The sequence below is a fragment of the Natator depressus genome, chromosome 21 (assembly GCF_965152275.1).
Source record: "Natator depressus isolate rNatDep1 chromosome 21, rNatDep2.hap1, whole genome shotgun sequence".
In the NCBI taxonomy this organism is placed as follows: domain Eukaryota; kingdom Metazoa; phylum Chordata; order Testudines; family Cheloniidae; genus Natator; species Natator depressus.
Genome location: NC_134254.1, coordinates 15,860,824 through 15,879,952, shown reverse-complemented (window position 1 = coordinate 15,879,952; position 19,129 = coordinate 15,860,824). Strand labels below are relative to the sequence as shown.

General features: G+C 52.5%; 1 protein-coding gene across 9 annotated transcripts in view; it reads right to left on the bottom strand.

The window, feature by feature from the left end:
• TNNT2 (troponin T2, cardiac type) overlaps positions 1–16,564 on the bottom strand; it is a 28,138-nt gene extending 11,574 nt beyond the window's left edge. For 2 of the 9 annotated variants that reach the window (XM_074936339.1, XM_074936343.1), the window contains exons 1-12: positions 16,517–16,563; positions 14,630–14,683; positions 12,687–12,716; positions 10,627–10,662; positions 9,560–9,581; positions 8,905–8,928; positions 6,966–7,026; positions 6,502–6,618; positions 5,959–6,036; positions 3,353–3,463; positions 1,632–1,741; positions 696–786 (exon numbers count right to left, since the gene is read on the bottom strand). In XM_074936339.1, the coding sequence (XP_074792440.1) occupies positions 696–786; positions 1,632–1,741; positions 3,353–3,463; positions 5,959–6,036; positions 6,502–6,618; positions 6,966–7,019 (561 nt within the window). In that variant the 5' untranslated portion in view covers positions 7,020–7,026; positions 8,905–8,928; positions 9,560–9,581; ... (2 more) ...; positions 14,630–14,683; positions 16,517–16,563. Of the gene's footprint in view, positions 1–695; positions 787–1,631; positions 1,742–3,352; positions 3,464–5,958; positions 6,037–6,501; positions 6,619–6,965; positions 7,027–8,904; positions 8,929–9,559; positions 9,582–10,626; positions 10,663–12,686; positions 12,717–14,629; positions 14,684–15,647; positions 15,675–16,516 lie in introns of those variants that run through there. The other 7 variants (XM_074936337.1, XM_074936338.1, XM_074936341.1 and 4 more) reach the window with 6 other exon arrangements.
• Between the last annotated feature and the right edge of the window lie 2,565 nt (positions 16,565–19,129).

Genomic DNA, 19,129 nt, shown 5'->3' with positions numbered 1-19,129 from the left:
TGAGACACCAGCCATGCCCTGACAGGGTTTAGCACACAACCACAAAGACTTTGCTTGTGCTGAGGGAGGGTGTGGATGGTGAACAATGTTAGTGAACCCTGGGTGTGGTGATGGGTGCACTGGAAATGTGATAGACAGGCATGATTTTCAAAGCCAGTTCAGCTATCTGTTCGCTGTGCTAGGAGAGAGCATAAAATAATCCAGCCATAAGGAGACTTGTGAGTGTATAGAACAGGAGGGCGTGACAGACAGACAGGTGTTTGCTGCTTAGGGAGATTCCAGCTGGCTAGACGATCCACAGGTGTCCACGTCCAGCAGGCTGTTTTGCAGTGTTGATAGCTGGGGGTCTACAATGCTCACGTGGCATTCACTAAAGCTCTGGGGCCACTACTTCAGCTGGCACAAACTGGTATAACTCTGCTGGAGTCATTAGCACTTTGCTGATTTACACCAGCTCAGGGTCTGGCTCAACTCACCTGAGCGCACTGGCCTTGCACTTTTGGAGAGCTGGGTTCAAATCCAGGTTAGGGAATGGGACTGGGGATCTCATCCCAACCTCCATCCCCAGGAGAATGAGGGAGCTTTCCTCAGGTTTCCCTGTGATACAGTTGGCAGGCTGGGTACAATAGCCTCAGCCGGCTCCCCACAGCAGAGATGGGGCCACAGGGGGAAGCTGAGGTCAGAACAACCCTCACCTCGTATTTCTGCCGCTTGAACTTTTCCTGCAGCTCGAATTTCTCAGCCTCCAGGTCGTGGATGCTCTGCCACAGCTCCTTGGCCTTGTCCCTGGGGGGAAAGCCATGGGGAGCCAGTGAGGAGATGCAGGGGGGCACGGAAGGTTATCCATGTGATTCACCGAACCACACACAGTTCCGATCTCCACCAGCCTCCAGTCCCACTTGTCATGAGGTTCTTTAGGCTCTGCCCCCCAGGAGGGTAGATACAGGGGACTGGAGCAATGCCTGAGTTCACGCCATGTCGGCACCTGCTGCCTGTTGGTGCTTAGCCCACTGTGGACCATGCAGTGCCCTTGGTCCATGATGGGAACATAACGCAAGCATAGGGTGTGTGATCACAGCTCCCCCAGTGGCCAGCCCCTGTGACTATACCAGCCTACTACTTACTCACAGCCCTGGAGTTTCCCTCTTGGCTCCCATGCTGGGGGCTTGCGCTTCTGCTGCTCATGATTCCATCCCAGCCGGCAGCCACAGCTGCCATCTGCAGCGAGAGTAATGGGGATCGAGGGCTGAGGCAGCCCAGAGCTGCTGGGTCACAGATGATCTGCTGCTGCTTTCTCACCCCAGCACGGCACACTCACTGCCTTTCGGCGCTCCCCCCTGCATCTGCACGCCTGCATCCCACAGCTCAACCCGGGCAGCCTGGCCACCGCAGTGCGCAGCGCTGCCCCTGGTGGTGAGGGCTGCTCACACAGTCTGGTACAGGAGGGGGGGCAGCTGGCCTCGCTTGGGGTGAAGGAAGAGGTGGGAGGGGGCAGGTTGATTTGCTGCCCCTCTGGGTTAGTGATGCAAAGGGTTCTGGGACTCAGGCACCGGTCTGTGAGCTCGTCTCCAGCCTGGTAGGTTTGTGGGCGGTGGGGGAGGGTACTGCCCCAGTCCCTCCCTTACCCTCACCTCAACTTGTCTTCGTTCAGGTGGTCGATATTCAGAGGCTTCCGCCGCTCGCTGAGGATCTTCTTCTTCTTCTCCCGCTCCGTTTGTTTCTTCCCACTTTTCTTCTCTGTCTGAAGACATCAGCTGGCCCGAGTCAGAGGGAATTTAATTCCCCCGCCTCCCCCGGTGCCGCAGCTCTCCCCCTCCTCCCCCAGCACTGAGCTGGCATGACCCCTACAGCTCAATGGCATGGAGAGGTTCCAAAGGGGAAGCCCAGCGGAGCTGAGCAAGATGCCCACCCCAGCCAGCCTTTTCAGGAAGTCCACTTGCCATGAGGCTAGTCCAGTGGAGGGGGCACTAGGCTGAGACTCAGCAGACCTGGATTCTATTCCCAGCTCTGCCATTGACCTGCTGGGTTATTCAAATAAGTCACTTGCCTGCTCTGTGACTCAGTTTCCCTTGCCTAACTTTTGTCTTATATAGTTAGCTTGTGAGCTCTTTAGGGCAGGGACTCTCTCTCACTGTGGGCGCACAGCACCTGGAACAAGGGGGCCTGATCTCAGCTGGGCCCCTAGGCGGAGCTGTAATACTTCCAAAAATGGTACTTCTGCCCAGAAGGGCATGGACAGCACCAAAACTACCAGCCACGGAACAAACAGCCTGGAAGACAGGCAGCCTGTCGTGCCAGTAAAGTCTGCGTGGCAGAGTCCTGAGGGCTGAGTGCCCTGCACAGAGAAGGGAGCAAGAAGGCCGCCCTAGGTGACTGCCATGGTTCTGTCTAGTGGGTAGGGAGAGCGGCTAAAGTCTGATGCTCTGGCGATGACCTTATCGCACAGGAAATAACACCTCCAAAGGATGCAGGAAGCTTCAGTGAGACTCACCCCTCTCTGGCAGCAGGAGAGTCGGGCCCTGGAGTTTTCTGATCTAAGCACAATGTCCTTGCAAAAGCAAAGGAGGACAGAACAGTGGAACTGCACCAACGGCCCCTTCCTCCTCAACCTCTGCCCTCGGCTCAGGCTCCTTCTCCCTCACCCCCTTAACGCTCCACTTGGGGGTCTTCCTTTCATGGGAATTTTCCCAGCATGCTCCCCTACAGCTGGCCCCTTTAACTGTGGGATGGAGCCCCCAACTACAGCCCTCAGACAGACATTTGCCTCTAGCTGCTGCAGGCTGCTCCTCCCGCGGCACTAGCCAGCCTTTGGCTGCCTTAGTGTTGTTTCTTCCTAGCTCTTCACTCCCTCTGGGGCACCTGGCATTGGCCGCTGTCGGAAGACAGGATGCTGGGCTGGATGGACCTTTGGTCTGACCCTGTATGGCCGTTCTTATGTTCTCTGTGCCCTGAGGGTGGTCCATATGCACTCTCTGCACCTAGAGTCGACCCACCACCCCTGCCACCAGCCACTCAGTTATGCCAGCTCCAAGGACTGAAGCAGCCTGATTGCAAAGGGACCTCTGGTTTTCAGGAACAGAGACAAAGGAACAGAATCAGGAGTGGGAGGAGCAGGCAGTGGTAAAGTTAGAATCGCTTTGGCCAGAGGCCAGCTTAGCACGGCCCAGGGTCATTGGGATGCCATGGGGACTGGGCATGCTGCAGAGAGAGATGCTGCCATGAGGGTCCCCAGTTGGCATCTGGCCCCCAGTAAACAGCAGGACGAACACACACCCTGAGTCCTGCTACTGGGTGGGGACTCTGGCTACCACCGCCATGGCCAGTTCCCAAGCACCCCAAGCTGGAATCGTACCTTCTGCAGGTAGCCCCCAAAATGCAGCATGTTGGAGAAAGCCTTCTTCTTCCTGGCATCCTCTTCCGCCTTCTTCCTGGCCTCCTCTTCCTCTCTGCGGGCTCTCTCTTCCTGTCAGGGGTAAAGCCAGAGCAAGAGGGGTCTCGAGGGAAGCCAGGGGAACTCACTGCTGCTGGAGAGACAGACTCAGCAGAGGGAGAGCCACTGGGAACACACAGGCAGCTACAGACCAGACCAAGGGCTGCACAGTCACATGCCATGATAGCTGCCTCTGTACCGATGGGCTCTGCTGCCCCTTGCAGGCACCTCCCCATGCTGCAGTGGCCAGGGTGCACCAGCCGTGAATAACTCCCCCAAGTGGGAGGGCAAGTGGGGCTCAGGGCAGCAGTCACCGGTACTGGACATCAGCCTGGACACCAGGCTTTGTCACCATGTTAACGCAGTCACTTAACACCACTGCAAGTGGTGCAGGCCCCTGTCTGAGCCCCTCTGGAGCTGGGTGCTGGCTCGGGAGGAAGAACACCCTGTGATGAAGCAAACACCACTTCCTCCATTGCCTGGAGGTTCATTCAAGCTCTCCCCAGCAGAGCGCTAACCCAGCCCAGCCCTGTATCGCTTGGGAGAGCTGTGAGCAGCCCAGCCCAAGGCTGCAGCTCAACCAAGGGGCCCTGGTGTAATATGTGGCCACCAGCTCCCTGGGCCAAGCAGGGCCTAGGAGTCTCAGTCCCAGGTGGGTCTGGAGTGTCCTTGCCGGCTGATCTAGAAGCTGCACTAAGGGGGAGTCCCCCACACCTAGAAGGAAGGTCCCTGCAGTACGAGAAGGGGTAACAGCAGCTGCTCCCAGCTGGACGGCTGACCTTGTTTTCACTAACAAGGTCAGCTCCCAGACTGCTGCGCTGGGCATCACAGAATGGGGAAGAGATGGCCAGCCCTCTGTGGAGATAGAGGTGGTTAGGGACTATTTAGAAAAGCTGGACGTGCACAAGTCCATGGGGCCGGACGAGTTACATCCGAGAGTGCTGAAGGAATTGGCGGCTGTGATTGCAGAGCCCTTGGCCATTATCTTTGAAAACTCGTGGCGAACGGGGGAAGTCCCGGATGACTGGAAAAAGGCTAATGTAGTGCCAATCTTTAAAAAAGGGAAGAAGGAGGATCCTGGGAACTACAGGCCAGTCAGCCTCACCTCAGTCCCTGGAAAAATCATGGAGCAGGTCCTCAAAGAATCAATCCTGAAGCACTTACATGAGAGGAAAGTGATCAGGAACAGTCAGCATGGATTCACCAAGGGAAGGTCATGCCTGACTAATCTAATCGCCTTCTATGATGAGATTACTGGTTCTGTGGATGAAGGGAAAGCAGTGGATGTATTGTTTCTTGACTTTAGCAAAGCTTTTGACACTGTCTCCCACAGTATTCTTGTCAGCAAGTTAAGGAAGTATGGGCTAGATGAATGCACTATAAGGTGGGTAGAAAGCTGGCTAGATTGTCGGGCTCAACGGGTAGTGATCAATGGCTCCATGTCTAGTTGGCAGCCGGTGTCAAGTGGAGTGCCCCAGGGGTCGGTCCTGGGGCCGGTTTTGTTCAATATCTTCATAAATGATCTGGAGGATGGTGTGGATTGCACTCTCAGCAAATTTGCAGATGATACTAAACTGGGAGGAGTGGTAGATACGCTGGAGGGGAGGGATAGGATACAGAAGAACCTAGACAAATTGGAGGATTGGGCCAAAAGAAATCTGATGAGGTTCAATAAGGATAAGTGCAGGGTCCTGCACTTAGGATGGAAGAATCCAATGCACCGCTACAGACTAGGGACCGAATGGCTAGGCAGCAGTTCTGCGGAAAAGGACCTAGGGGTGACAGTGGACGAGAAGCTGGATATGAGTCAACAGTGTGCCCTTGTTGCCAAGAAGGCCAATGGCATTTTGGGATGTATAAGTAGGGGCATAGCGAGCAGATCGAGGGACGTGATCGTTCCCCTCTATTCGACACTGGTGAGGCCTCATCTGGAGTACTGTGTCCAGTTTTGGGCCCCACACTACAAGAAGGATGTGGATAAATTGGAGAGAGTCCAGCAAAGGGCAACAAAAATGATTAGGGGTCTAGAGCACATGACTTATGAAGAGAGGCTGAGGGAGCTGGGATTGTTTAGTCTGCAGAAGAGAAGAATGAGGGGGGATTTGATAGCTGCTTTCAACTACCTGAAAGGGGGTTCCAAAGAGGATGGCTCTAGACTGTTCTCAATGGTAGCAGATGACAGAACGAGGAGTAATGGTCTCAAGTTGCAATGGGGGAGGTTTAGATTGGATATTAGGAAAAACTTTTTCACTAAGAGGGTGGTGAAACACTGGAATGCGTTACCTAGGGAGGTGGTAGAATCTCCTTCCTTAGAGGTTTTTAAGGTCAGGCTTGACAAAGCCCTGGCTGGGATGATTTAACTGGGAATTGGTCCTGCTTCGAGCAGGGGGTTGGACTAGATGACCTTCTGGGGTCCCTTCCAACCCTGATATTCTATGATTCTATGACGACAGGGGAGAAGGCTAGACCCGACTCCATCGCTGGGGGTTTTGTTGGCCCTCCCCTGCTCTGGGAGGCGGGACACTCACAGCCATGCGGGCCTGGCGCTCCTTCTCCCGCTCGCTGCGGATCCGCTGCTGCTCCGCCCGCTCCGCTCGCCGATGCTCCTGCAGGGGCAGGGGAAGAACAAGGCTTGGGCTTCAAGGCCGGGGACGACCCCCGCCCCCACATGAGGGACCCAGGGAGAGCTCTCTCTGGATCCCAAGTGACTAGGGGCCCAGCCCAAGGGGAAGCATTTGCTCTGTTGGTATGGTCAGGAGTGCCCGTTTCCCTGCCACGTGACCTCTGCTTCCTCCAGACATGACTGGGCACCAGGGTGATGGGTGGCAGGGCACCACATGACCTGGTATCAAATAATGAAAGATGGCACTTCCCAAGCCCTGGGTCCAGGCTCCTCAGTCTGGATTGGACTTTGGTCCCCTCTCTCTCCCCTGAGTCAGCATCTTGCTTTTCTAGGTCTTGACCCTGCTCCCCCATGTCTTCAGCAGGGACAGAACATGGCCCTTAACTTGGAGACTCGCGGGGGGCCGGGGGGGAGGAGTAATGGGACAATCTGGGACCTCCAGACGTACTATTCGGTCCTTGAGTGAGATCAGCTCCTCTTCCTCTTTCTTCCTGTTCTCGAAATGGGCATCGATCAGGCCCTGCAACTCATTCAGATCCTTCTCCATGCGCTTGCGGTGAATGTCCTGTATGGAACACGACCCTGAGCCAGCCATCGCTACTGCCCTCCCAGATCAATAGCCACTAGGGCACTGTGGGAGTCAGGGGCCATCTAAGGATGAGAGCAGGGGCTGGCAGGCATGGTACCAGGTCCGCTGGGTACATACTCAGAGGGACAGGCAGATATGGGATTGGGTACATACCCAGAGGGGCTGGCAGACTTGGCACTATCTGGGCATGCTGGGTACGTGCCTGGAGGGACTAGGATGAGCTTGCATGAGTGAATTTAGTGCCAGCCTGACAGCCCTGGTGACTGAAGCCCATGGCTTACCCACAGAGCAGGCCCACGGTCCATTGGGCACCCAATACTCACATCAAAGTCCACTTTCTCCCCATCCGGGATCTTGGGAGGCACCAAGTTTGGCATGAAGAGCCTGCAATCATAAGCAGAAAGGAATTTCTCTCCGTTCGGCTGGAAAATGGATTATGGCCTCATTTAACTCCAGGTAGGAGAAGCTTCTTCGTAGGTTAATTTAGTGTTCATACAGACCTGTTAGACAGCACACTGCTGTGAAAGGTGGCAGGAGAAAGTAGCGTGTGTGTGTGAATACAACTGTGAGGGTCAATCTACTATTAGGTTTCTATGAGCTTTAGGGGCCCAAGAGGTATAACTGCCTAGATAATTGGGTTTATAGAGTTGTGTTGTCATTTTTTGGCATGTATAGACTGTAGGCCCCGTTCTACCATGGAAAGGGGATCGGGCCCTCACAGAGGCAAAAATACAATAAATAATTGTCCAAACTTTTTACCAATGAAACCCTGGCAAATAAGCTTGCAAAAGAAGTCATTCGCGCACACCCCCAGCATACGTAAAGATGGGGGGGAACAAGTCAGTTTTCAGCACAGGGCAACGTAATACTAACTTGAGACTGCCAGCCAGGGTGGAATAGCGGTTGGGGGGTTGTTTTTATAGTGAAGACACCTGTCCCTGGGCACCCCCCAGCTCCGTTTCACATGGATCACTACTGAACAGCTGGAACAGCTTTGGATCATGGCCAGTTCAAGCTAGACTGGAGCAGTGAGCCTAGACATGACTGGCTTGGGGTCTCGTTGCTATCCCCCAGGGCTGTCCAGGCCCCAGTGTTTGTGAAAAACAGACAGAGTGTAAGGTGACAGCCCACTATGGATGAAATGCACAAGCACAAAGCACCGCTCCAATCTCATGTAAGTCCTGGTCTCAAGCAGTTCCTAGGCCTCCTGCTGGCCCTCTGCATGGGGTGCATTTCACCCCATCTGCAGTCTGGCGTTTGCAGTGGCAGCTACCAGACAAGTCCCCTAGCCACCTGCACCAGGAAAGCACCCCAAAGGTTTAGAAAACGGTCACTCTTTCAAGCAAGGAACCAGAAGTGAGCGATGTGGCAGCCAACCCCAAGCTGCTGACGAGTAGCTACCCGGTGCTTTTCCCTTGATAAGCTTGATGGTCTTTTTGATAAAACGACCAACACAAGGTTTGGGGGAAGCAAGCCATCCAGCAGCTCTGGGGCAGACACTTCTGGGCCCGAGTTTCAAATACGGGAACCTTAATAGCGCCATTGAATGCAGCATTGGGGTGCTTAAGTATGTCAGTGAAACAGCCTCCTCATCCACAATAGACAGTACATAGAAATAATGGCAATGGCCCAGATCCTCCAAGACATTTAGGCACCTAACTGAAACCAATGAGAGTTAAGCACCCAAATACCTTGGAGGATCTGGGCCAAAGTGCTTATTGGAGTATCCAGATGCAAATGCCCTGCTGACAAAACGGTACCACCCACAGATCTCAAAGGGGAGGCAGTATCCTCAGCCCTATCCTACAGGTGGGGAAATTGAGGTGAGGGTTTGGGGAGGGACCTATCCACACTAAATCAGTGGCCAGACTAAATATAGGACCCAGGCATCCTGGTTCCGTCCAGTCTCTTGTCTGCCGGCCCATCTGAAGGCATCTACAGGTAGAAGTAAGCCTGGGGTGCAGATTTTGATTCTCAATCCGGCTTCAAATTTGAAAAAGTTTTGCTTCAGGCTTATCACTCTTAAGAGCCCTGCTCAGCTGGAGAGATGATCATGGACTGAGCTCGCTGACTGGTATCGCTGATGCTTCCCTCCAAACCCCTTTTGTTCCTTTGAACCTCATTGAGACGAGGACGTTGCTAGTCCAGCTCTTCCTTGTACTTGTCAGCAAAAGCAACGTGTGTGTCCACCCAGACCAGCTAGGTGCACAGCCCATTGTTAGGCAGCAGCATTATTGCAGGGGCTTAGACAGCTGAGCCTACCTGGCGACACTCGGAAGGGTGGAACTGAGGAGTAGGGAGAGAGGAAGGAAGAGAAGGTTTAGCAGGGTGTATCCTTCCTGGGGCCTAGAGCACTCGGGGCTCCCTTGCTTTGTCCATCTAACAGGGAACTGGGGCTCCCAGGGATTCATGATAACGTTCCCATTCACCTGCAGGAGATTCCTCCACCTGAGCAGGTGGTTGTCTCAGGGGATGCTCGGATGGCTTCCGAGAAGGTCGCTTCAAGGAATGCACAGGGGGCTTTGCTGCCCTGGAGAATGCACCACTAAGCTCCTATATCAGGAGCCAGAGTGCGAGGTTCCGATTGTGCCACTGAATGCACAAGCTGCTCCCGACTCCCCAGCTCTGATCGCACTCTCCCTACCTCCCTCGCCCCCCTTGTTCTCCTTCGTCCCTTCCCCCGCTTGCTTTTCTGCTCTCTCTTTCTCCTCCCCCACCCTCTCCCTATTTCGCTTCCCTTCTCCTGTTCTGGGGCTCTTTAGCCCCGACTCCACCCCTTCCCCCTTCCCTTTGCTCTGGCCAATACTGTATTTACTGCACTGTGTACAGCCCCTGCCCAGCCATACGGCAGAGCGAGTCCGCACACACGCACAATCCAAACTTCCCATCCCCCTACACAAAATGCATTTCCACTTACTTGGGCTTTGGCTTTGACTCCCCTGCGGGTCCGTGGGAACCAAAGAGAAACACAGAGTTAATGGCACAGAGAGGTTCGCCTTTCCACTGCAATGTAAATATCAGTGATGGGCCGGGCGCCCCCAGACTTCCTTTGCTCCATGTAGGGTGACCAGATGTCCTGATTGTATAGGGACAGTCAGGATTTTTGGGTCTTTTTCTTATATAGGCTCCTATTACGCCCCACCCCCTGTCCCAATTTTTCACATTTGCTGTCTGGTCACCCTAGCTCCATGCCATGCTGCAGGTAAACCTACAGCCTGGAGTCAAGTATGGAGGAGCCAGGCAGTTCACTAGGGCTAGAGATGGGCCCAGGCTGTCAAATCCGGCCAGATTTCAACCACCCCATCCACTTAAAGAGTATTTCAGCTCCCAGCAATTGGTCCAGTCTCCTTTCCTATTGCCTGTCCAGACAGCGCTAGCCGGCTGAGGAACTCCATTGCATAGGGTAGACCCTGTTTTTGCCCTGACACTGAGGTACATGCCCCACAACCTGCAACTGCTTCAGACATTCATAACGTGGCTGCCTGCGGGCTCCCCACCCCATGCAGGCAGGCAGGCAGGCAGGGGTTCCCCTAGTGGCTGGGAACAGGGGACACATTGCCCCAAGAAGCTGCCCAAACTGTTAGTGCAGGGGCGGGCAGTGTCCCCACCGTACAGGCCCACCTCAGCCACAGCAAGCCAGCGCCGTGTCCGCACCAGCAGGGAACGTAACTGCTCTCCTGGCTAGTATGTGGGTGCCAGGTACAGGGCATCTGGTCCAAAGCTCACACCCCTATTCAGCCCCACAGCCTAACAAAGTGAATGGATGGGGCACCCTGTGCCCCAACCCCCCACGCCCCCTGGTCCTGCTGCTGTCTAGCGACGGGTGCTCATGCTCATCATGGGGCAGGGGAGAGGGCAGCGGGGTGGTCAGGAGGGTTTGCTGTCCGCTCCCCCCAGGAAGGGATGGGTGTATGTGAATGGGGGCTCGTTCCTTCCCTCCAGCGCAACTCCCTGTGGGGCACAGGGAGAGGACAGGTACGTTACCTTCCCCAGACTCCTGCTCGTGCTCCCCCTCGCCACCTGCGGGAGAGACAGAGCTTTAGCCCCCAACCACGCCCCCGATCTACGCCTGCATGGCCAATCGGTGCCACTGCACACGCCCTGCACTCCAGGAGGCAGTAGGGATGGGTCGGGGGTGAGGGGGACGCAGACTGAGCCTTTCCCCCACTTTATCCCCAGGTGGCATGTCCCACCAAGACCGGGCCATGGATTTTTAGTAGCACTGTTCTGGGGACTTGAGACGCATGGGCCTCAGTTGAGCAAAACACATTGACCGGGTGACCACCAGGTGGCATCTTAGAATCATAGAAGATCAAGGTTGGAAGAGACCTCAGGAGGTCATCTAGTCTAACCCCCTGCTCAAAGCAGGACCAATCCCCAACTAAATCATCCCAGCCAGGGCTTTGTCAAGCTGGGCCTTAAAAACCTCTAAGGAGGGAGATTCCACCACCTCCCTAGGTAACGCATTCCAGTGCTTCTCCACCCTCCTAGTGAAATAATGTTTCCTAATATCAAACCTAGACCTCCCCCTCTGCAACTTGAGACCATGGCTCCTTGTTCTGTCATCTGCCACCACTGAGAACAGCCGAGCTCCATCCTCTTTGGAACCCTCCCTTCAGGTAGTCGAAGGCTGCTATCAAATCCCCCCTCATTCTTCTCTACTGCAGACTAAACAAGCCCAGTTCCCTCAGCCTCTCCTCGTAAGTCATGTGCCGCAGCCCCCTGATCATTTTTGTTGCCCTCTGCTGGACTCTCTCCAATTTGTCCACATCCCTTCTGTAGTGGGGGGCCCAAAACTGGACACAATACTCCAGGTGTGCCCTCACCAGTGCTGAATAGAGGGGAATAATCACTTCCCTCAATCTGCTGGCAATGCTCCTACTAATGCAGCCCAATATGCCGTTAGCCTTCTTGGCAACGAGGGCACACTGTTGACTCATATCCAGCTTCTCGTCCACTGTAACCCCTAGGTCCTTTTCTGCAGAACTGCTGCTTAGCCAGTCAGTCCCCAGCCTGTAGTGGTGCATGGGATTCTTCCTTCCCAAGTGCAGGACTCTGCCCTTATCCTTGTTGAACCTTGCCTAGCATCTCCTATCCTGCCAGCCCCAGCACCGGAAACCCTGTCATGGCAGGGTCAGTCTGGACACCTCCAGCTGCCTTGTGGGAAGTGGCAGGAAGGTGAAGGTGGGAGCTCCAACACAGACATCCACCAGTGGAGCGAGGACAGCTCCCCAACGTCCCCTTCTCATGGAGGGGGCAGACGCAGAGCCAGGTGAATCACAACGGCTTGGCTTTGCGGCGGCACACGCAAACGCGTTCTTCAGGCCTAGCTCAGGCAGCCTGACGCTGCAAGGTGCTAAGCACCCTTATTGCCATTGACATGTGCAGGAGTTGAGAGCTCTCTGCACACTGTAGCGGGTATGCAGCAGTGTGCAGGGCTGGGCTGGTAAGGCCCGGTTTTAGGTGCTTTTGCAAATCCCACTAGGTGCCTCTTTGCATCATTAGGCACCTAAATACCTGTAAAAATCTGGCCTTTAGTCCTACATGGTGCTGAGCACCGGACTGATACGTGCTCCAAGGGGAAAACACAGCTGAAAACTGGCTTCAGGTGGAAACGTGAGCTCTATGGGGTTTCAATGGGAGACACCCCAGATTCCCTCCAAACCAAGCCCTAGCTCACTCAAAAGGCCCGAGAGTCCCAGACAAGCTTTTCCATTTACCCCACTGAGCTTTGACTCTGAAAGCAGAAGAACGTCCCCTTCTTACCACAGGGTGTGTGAAATTCTCCCCTGTGCAGCACAAGGCTAGATCACAGCAATCTCACATGGTGCATGGGGGCCTCATGGGCCCTTTGCACTGGGCAAGCAGGGACAGCATCCCTCCTGGCGGACAGCTTTTACACAGCATGAGTCAGAAACTCCATTATTAGTAGCAGATGAGTTCAACAGAACAGGGGGGACCCGGGGCTCAGAACAAGTGGGATCAGGCCTGCACTGACCCGCGTGTGAACAGACCCCTCTCCCCAGTCTTGCTCTTGCTCTTACCTTCTTTTTCTTTAGCTTCATCTTTGTGTTCTATTTTAAAAGCAGAAAGGACAATTCGATCAGAGACGGGTCATGCAGGCGGACACATTCATCCCCCATTCACGTTCCCTAATGAATGCCCCGGGGAATTCCTCGCATTCTTCACACAGGCTGGGTCTCCACCGCTGGCATTTTGGTATTGGATGATCACAGCTGAGACAGCTCTGGCCAATTTTTACACCATAAGGGGCAGATTCTGATATCAGTCACGCCCATGTCGCTTGGGAGTGGGTTCAATGAAACCTGCAGAGCCAGGCTGGATTTTCAGCAGTGTAAGAGAGACCAGAATCTGGCTTTAAGCCTGTGTAATACCAACAGACCCCGGTCCCCAGTTGTCGGCAGGCGGGATCAAACCTGGGACCTCTAGAGCTTAATGCATGAGCCTCTACTGCATGAGCTAAAAGCCAACTGGCCCTTAGCTAAGGCTGTAGAGCAAAATCATTAATCTCTCTCTCTTTTCCCCCTCCCCCTCTCTCTCCTGCCCCTTGGTGTCACTCGATGGGACAGAACACCCCACCCAGGAGTAGGGTGATCAGATGTCCCATTTTTAAAGGGACAGTCCCATTTTGGGGACTTTTTCTTATATAGGCACCTACCTATTACCCCCGACCTCCTGTCCTGTTTTTTCACAGTTGCTATCTGGTCACCCTACCCAGGAGGTGTGTGGGTTACACCTGGAAATTAACAGGCTGAGGAAAGATACAGACCTCTCCAACAGCAGGAGGATGCCAGCTCCTAGCTGTGTTATTTCTCTTTATTTACATGATTTTATTAATATTTCAGGGCTGATGGGGTGCTCTGTGCTGTACACCACACAGAAGATGGTAGCGAGTCTAAAGACAGGGGAACAGGGAGAGGGGAGAGTTACCCCCCCGAGGGCTACTCTTGGATCCAGTCCCTGCAGAGCTACAGCTCCTCTGCTCCTATGCAAGTTTGACCCACTGGTCAGTCTGTTATGAGCCCCGTCCGTGCTGAGCGACGGAGGACAGGAGGCTGTTTATAGTCCCCAGCTAGGGAACCTGGCTCTTGAGCTCAGGCTGTACTGATTCAAGCTTTTTACTCTGGAGGTCCCTGGTTCAACCCCCAGTGTTAACAAAGATGGCGGCCGTCACACAAACCAATGGGCCTGGAGAGGGTCAGGAGTAATTGGAGCCCTGGCTCTGCCCACTACAGGCCAGTCTGCAGAGCCAGCTGGAGAGGAGGAGGAGGAGGAGGAGGAGTTTGCTGCAGCTTGCAGAAGGGCTGACTCTGCATATTACCCCTCACCCCCATAGAAAAGGGCAGCTCAGGGAGGCATGGAGTCTCAGGGAGCATCTTTGGTGCACAGATTCTCCTGGGGTTCTTTGTGGAGCGGTGAAGTTGGGAATTGATGGGCAGGAGCATGACTTGGACATGAGGCCTGCAGAGGGGAGCAAGACCTCCTCTGTTTGGGTGGAGGTGTGGCTCCATTTTCCCCAGTGTGATGACTGGGGCAGTGGGGCTGGTGTAGTGGGGTATCCTGCTTACAGGCAAAATTCTCCTCTTGGATCTCAACTCTGATATCCTGCACATTCTAGGCAAAGTTCTGCAAAGCACCGACAACCCCATGGACAGAGCTCCTGGTGCCTTCATGTTGAGAGCCAAGAGCACTCAGCACCTGGCAGGATCGGCCCAGATCTACCTTTGGCACCAGCATACTGGGAACTGCACCCCTGAAGGAGAGTGCCCCCTTTGCGGAGCTGGGAAGAGGCATGGGTCCTTTGTCCAGCTATAGCTTGAGTTAATGACATGATTTTAAGCATCCCTGAGTTTTTGCAGCTCAGCTGTGCAATCCAAACCAGAGATTAGGCAGCCCACTGAAATGCATGAGAAGGCCAGAGCAAGCGGGGCAGAGGGAGATGTCTCCTAGAGGTTCAACCACCTACCTTCTGCTGGGGTTTCCTCAGCCTCTTCTAGTTGTTCTGCGTGCTCTTTGTGGTCTGTGGAACAACATGCAAGATGAGAGGTGCAACTCAGGCTGGCTGGCTGATAAAAGTACATGTCATAGTGAGCCAGCCACAGGGGTATCTGAGGGGGAAAGGCAGTGTGGCCACGGAATGGAGACAGGTAATGGTTCGGTTTGCATAAAATGGGAATTCACCTGAACCTTCACCCCAAACTCAACTGACCCTTATTATTGATGCTTTGAGGGAGGAATTCCCCCCTCATTTCCACGTGACTCTGCCCTGCCATGTTCCCAGTATGACTAGAAGGGGAAGGGGCCAAATGCCATCAGAGGCTGCTCTCATGGTATCTCCAAGGGTCTGGCAGGGCCACACGGTGACATCCAGGTCAAGGTCCACCACTCTCCATGGCAACAAGGGACGCAACATGCTTAGTCCCGGTGAGGGGCAGGGATGGGGCGATTTTCATTGTTCTCCTGAACCACCTCCAGGCAACAGAAGTGGCCCTGGTGGGTGCCCAAGGGAACTGCCTTTAGTCATTCCCCCTCTTCTCCTATCACACGCTCTATTGATACCACTGGCACATCTGAGCGCCTCCTTCCACCAGAGGGAGCGTTGTTGCAAACAGAGTCCTCTGTGGAAGAGAGAGAGGAGAAGCTGGTAGGCAACAGAGGCTCTAAGGAGGGATTTAAAAGACTGGTGCTGCCTGGAGGAGAGAAAGAGGAATAAAAGGAAGGAACCAAACAATGGGTGAGTTTGGCAAATTGATGAAAGTTAGAAATGCAAGGATGCATCATGGATTCAGATGTGATCTTAGGGCAGAAACGGGGAGGAAGATACAACAAGCAACACCAAGAGGCAATGGGCAGAAGAAAGAGGTCATACTCCATCCCATAGATGGAGCATGTACGTATATACAACAAATCACAGACATTGCGTATGCAGAATGTTGGCAAGCATTAGGGAAGGGAAAGAAGAAGAAGAAGAAACGTTTTACTACCATCTTCCTCCTCTAGCCATTCTTCTTCTTCGTCAAGGTGGAAAGTGGCAACAGTGAAAGGAAGAAGCGGAAAAGGTTAGTCAGGTATCGTAAAGCTGTGGCATCTAGCTAGAGCGTCCGCCGGCATGTTATCGATCTCTACTTTCCCAGCTACGTCCTATAGCTTTCCTGGTGTTTATCCGGCTCTGCTATGCAGGTGTTGCCCAGGTGTTGTTAAAGCTGTCGAATATTAAGGCTTTTCTTCACCAATATCCAGCAGACATTACAAATATTCTCACTCACACACAGCAGGGAAGGCTGCAAAGCTGCTAGATGCATAAACTCCTCAGCTTCCAGTCCTCATACTGAAAACGCAGCAAGACCAGGCTGAACTGTCACTCACACAAGTCAGTTGAGACTCTAGCTTCCTTTCAGTTATCACATCAACATCGCAGACAGGCCGGAGCTGCGAAAGTTTTCAATCCTGAATTCTCCCCGTGCTCAGATCTGAGGATTTAGTTGAGGCCCGTCTCCAATTATCCTCGCTATTAAAGCGAATGCCAAATAAACTCTTAGGGTGAAATTCACCCCTGTGCAGAGGACCAGAATGAGGTCTACATGCCTCTGAAGTTGCTCATTAATCCTGTGGGTTGCGTCAGTCCCTTGGACAGGGGTGAATTTCACCCTAACTGAACATCAGCTGAAGCAAAATTTGTTTTAAAATTGGAAGGAACATTCCCAGGACCTTTTTATACAGTATTTGCATGACTCTGCCCACCTGCAGCCATGCTAAACCATTCCAAGCAAAAAAGGAAACAAAGTATCTAAATAAACCAGTAGCAACCACCCTGTGCCCTCCTGTCCCTCCCATACAACAGGGAAAAACCTACCTTCTTCAATATACTCCTCTGCAGGAAAGGGGAAGAGAAAGGGAGGGAGAGAGAACAAGCAGGTTATTGAGGTTATACTGATCGTCTTAGAGCCTCAGTCTGTCCTGATGTGCAGAAAGATGCTGCTCTTCCTCTTACCTTCCTGTTCCCTGCAAAGCCGAAGGAGAAACGGTTGGGTTAGAACATCGGTTGCACATTTCTCCCAGTGGCTGGTCCCGGGAAGGGGGGAGGGATGGGGGCAGATCAGAACTTTTCAGCGAGTTGTATTTTCATTGAAAAATGCGGATTTGTCAAAACAAAACTGTTCTCAAAACAGCGTCCGTTTTGAGAAATCTCCCGACTCAGAAAAGAAGTTGGGGGAAAAGTGTTTTGTTTTGACATTTGCTAAAGGAAAATTTCCGGTTCAAAATAAATGTTCATTTAAAAATCTAAGCTAATTAGACTGGGGAAAAAAGGCCAAAAAAAAAAAAAAAAAAGGCGGGGGGGCCTCAAAATCCTAACAAAATGGTTCAAAATTCAGACATTTTGATTGATCTGAATTTTTTGCAAAAAGAAAAGGAGGACTTGTGGCACCTTAGAGACTAACCAATTTATTTGAGCATAAGCTTTCGTGAGCTACAGCTCACTTCATTGGATGCATACTGTGGAAAATACAGAAGATGTTTTTATACACACAGACCATGAAAAAAATGGGTGTTTATCACTACAAAAGGTTCTCTCTCCCCCCACCCCACTCTCCTGCTGGTAATAGCTTATCTAAAGCGATCACTCTCCTTACAATGTGTATGATAAGGTGGGCCATTTGTGCTGGAAATGGCCCACCTTGATTGATTATCATACACATTGTAAGGAGAGTGATCACTTTAGATAAGCTATTACCAACAGGAGAGTGGGTTTGTGGGGGGTGGGGGGGGAGAAAACCTGGATTTGTGCTGGAAATGGCCCACCTTGATTATCATACACATTGTAAGGAGAGTGATCACTTTAGAGAAGCTATGACCAGCAGGAGAGTGGGGTGGGGGGAGAGAATACCTTTTGTAGTGATAAACACCCATTTTTTCATGGTCTGTGTGTATAAAAACATCTTCTGTATTTTCCACAGTATGCATCCGATGAAGTGAGCTGTAGCTCACGAAAGCTTATGCTCAAATAAATTGGTTAGTCTCTAAGGTGCCACAAGTCCTCCTGTTCTTTTTGCGAATACAGACTAACACGGCTGTTACTCTGAAACCTGAATTTTTTGGTGTTTCTGACTCACGAACATTTGAGATTTTTTATTTTTCATCCGAATTCAGAATTGGGAAAGTTTTTAGACTCTCAAAAATATTTTCAGGATGGGAAAGCACGCTTCCAGTGCAGCTTTCTGGGGCAGGGGGAGTTCAGAGAGCCCTCCATGGCCAGTTTACACTATGTTGTGTTATGCATTTCTACAGGCTGTGTTTTGTCCCCCCTCGTTACATGGCAGCAGAGATGGGACCGTGCTGGAAGGTTTTTGTCCCAGCTTTCCCAAAGTCTGGAGGTGTTTGGATCTCGGGGCTTGGGTCATCCCCACCAGTGGGGTCAGAGGGTTGGTAAAGAGAAACAAATATATTTACACATACACTTAATCACAGTTCTCATTTATGGGAAGGAAGGATGGTTTTATGGCCTGCAATTCTGAGATCTACTGATGAAAAGTGCTGTCTAAGAACTAGCGGGCACTGTTGTTAGTACTAATAAAAACGTGAATCATTCCCACAGCTCCAGACAGGGCTGGGTAAGAATGAGAATGAATGACTCTCGATGGGACTTGATGCAGCTACACCAGAATTGCAATGGCAGCCACAGAGCAAGCTGCCTGCTGTACCCCTGCATGAAGAGGGCTGGCCGTAGGAGGGAAGATTTTAAAGCACCGCACTTACTCTTCATATTCTTCGATGATTTCTTCGATGTCCGACATTTTCAGTTAGCTAGCAGAAAAATAAAATTAGAGAGAGTGTTAAAAGCTACAATAAAAACCACAGCAGTGCACTCAGTCCTTCATTCTTAGACATATTGGAGCATGATTTCTGTGTCTATCTGGGATGAACTCCGGGCAGCCCCATGGCCCACAATTTCCCACATGGCCACTGATTCTGGATGCCCAACTTGAGACACGTTTGGACTGATTGTCAGCGGTGCTGAGCACCCTCTAAAAGCTGCACTCTTCACGTCTGAAAATCAGGCTGCGGAGGTGGCATCCAGAAATCCAGGCACCCAAAATCAGGGGCCATGTCTGAAGATTCAGATGCTTTGCAAGATATCTACAGCAACTCACCAACAGCTGGAGAAACCTAAATGATCTGACCAAAGTATTTGTTTAGACTAGGAATTTTCATTTTGATTCACTTGTGTCTTACATCACACTCCCATCACCTCCTCCCCTTTCCTCTGAGCAGCAGGCAGATGAGGAAGAGGAAGCCCTGCGCAAAAAGCTCATTGCATACAGATCCAGCCCCTCCTCAAATTCCCCACACCTGTGTGTAGCTACCATGCTGACGGGTGCCTTAGAAAGGCATGGAGACGCTGAAGTATCGAGCTGGATTAGATGTCACGCAATGCAGCTCATTTGTGGGTGTGAATAAATCCCTGTTT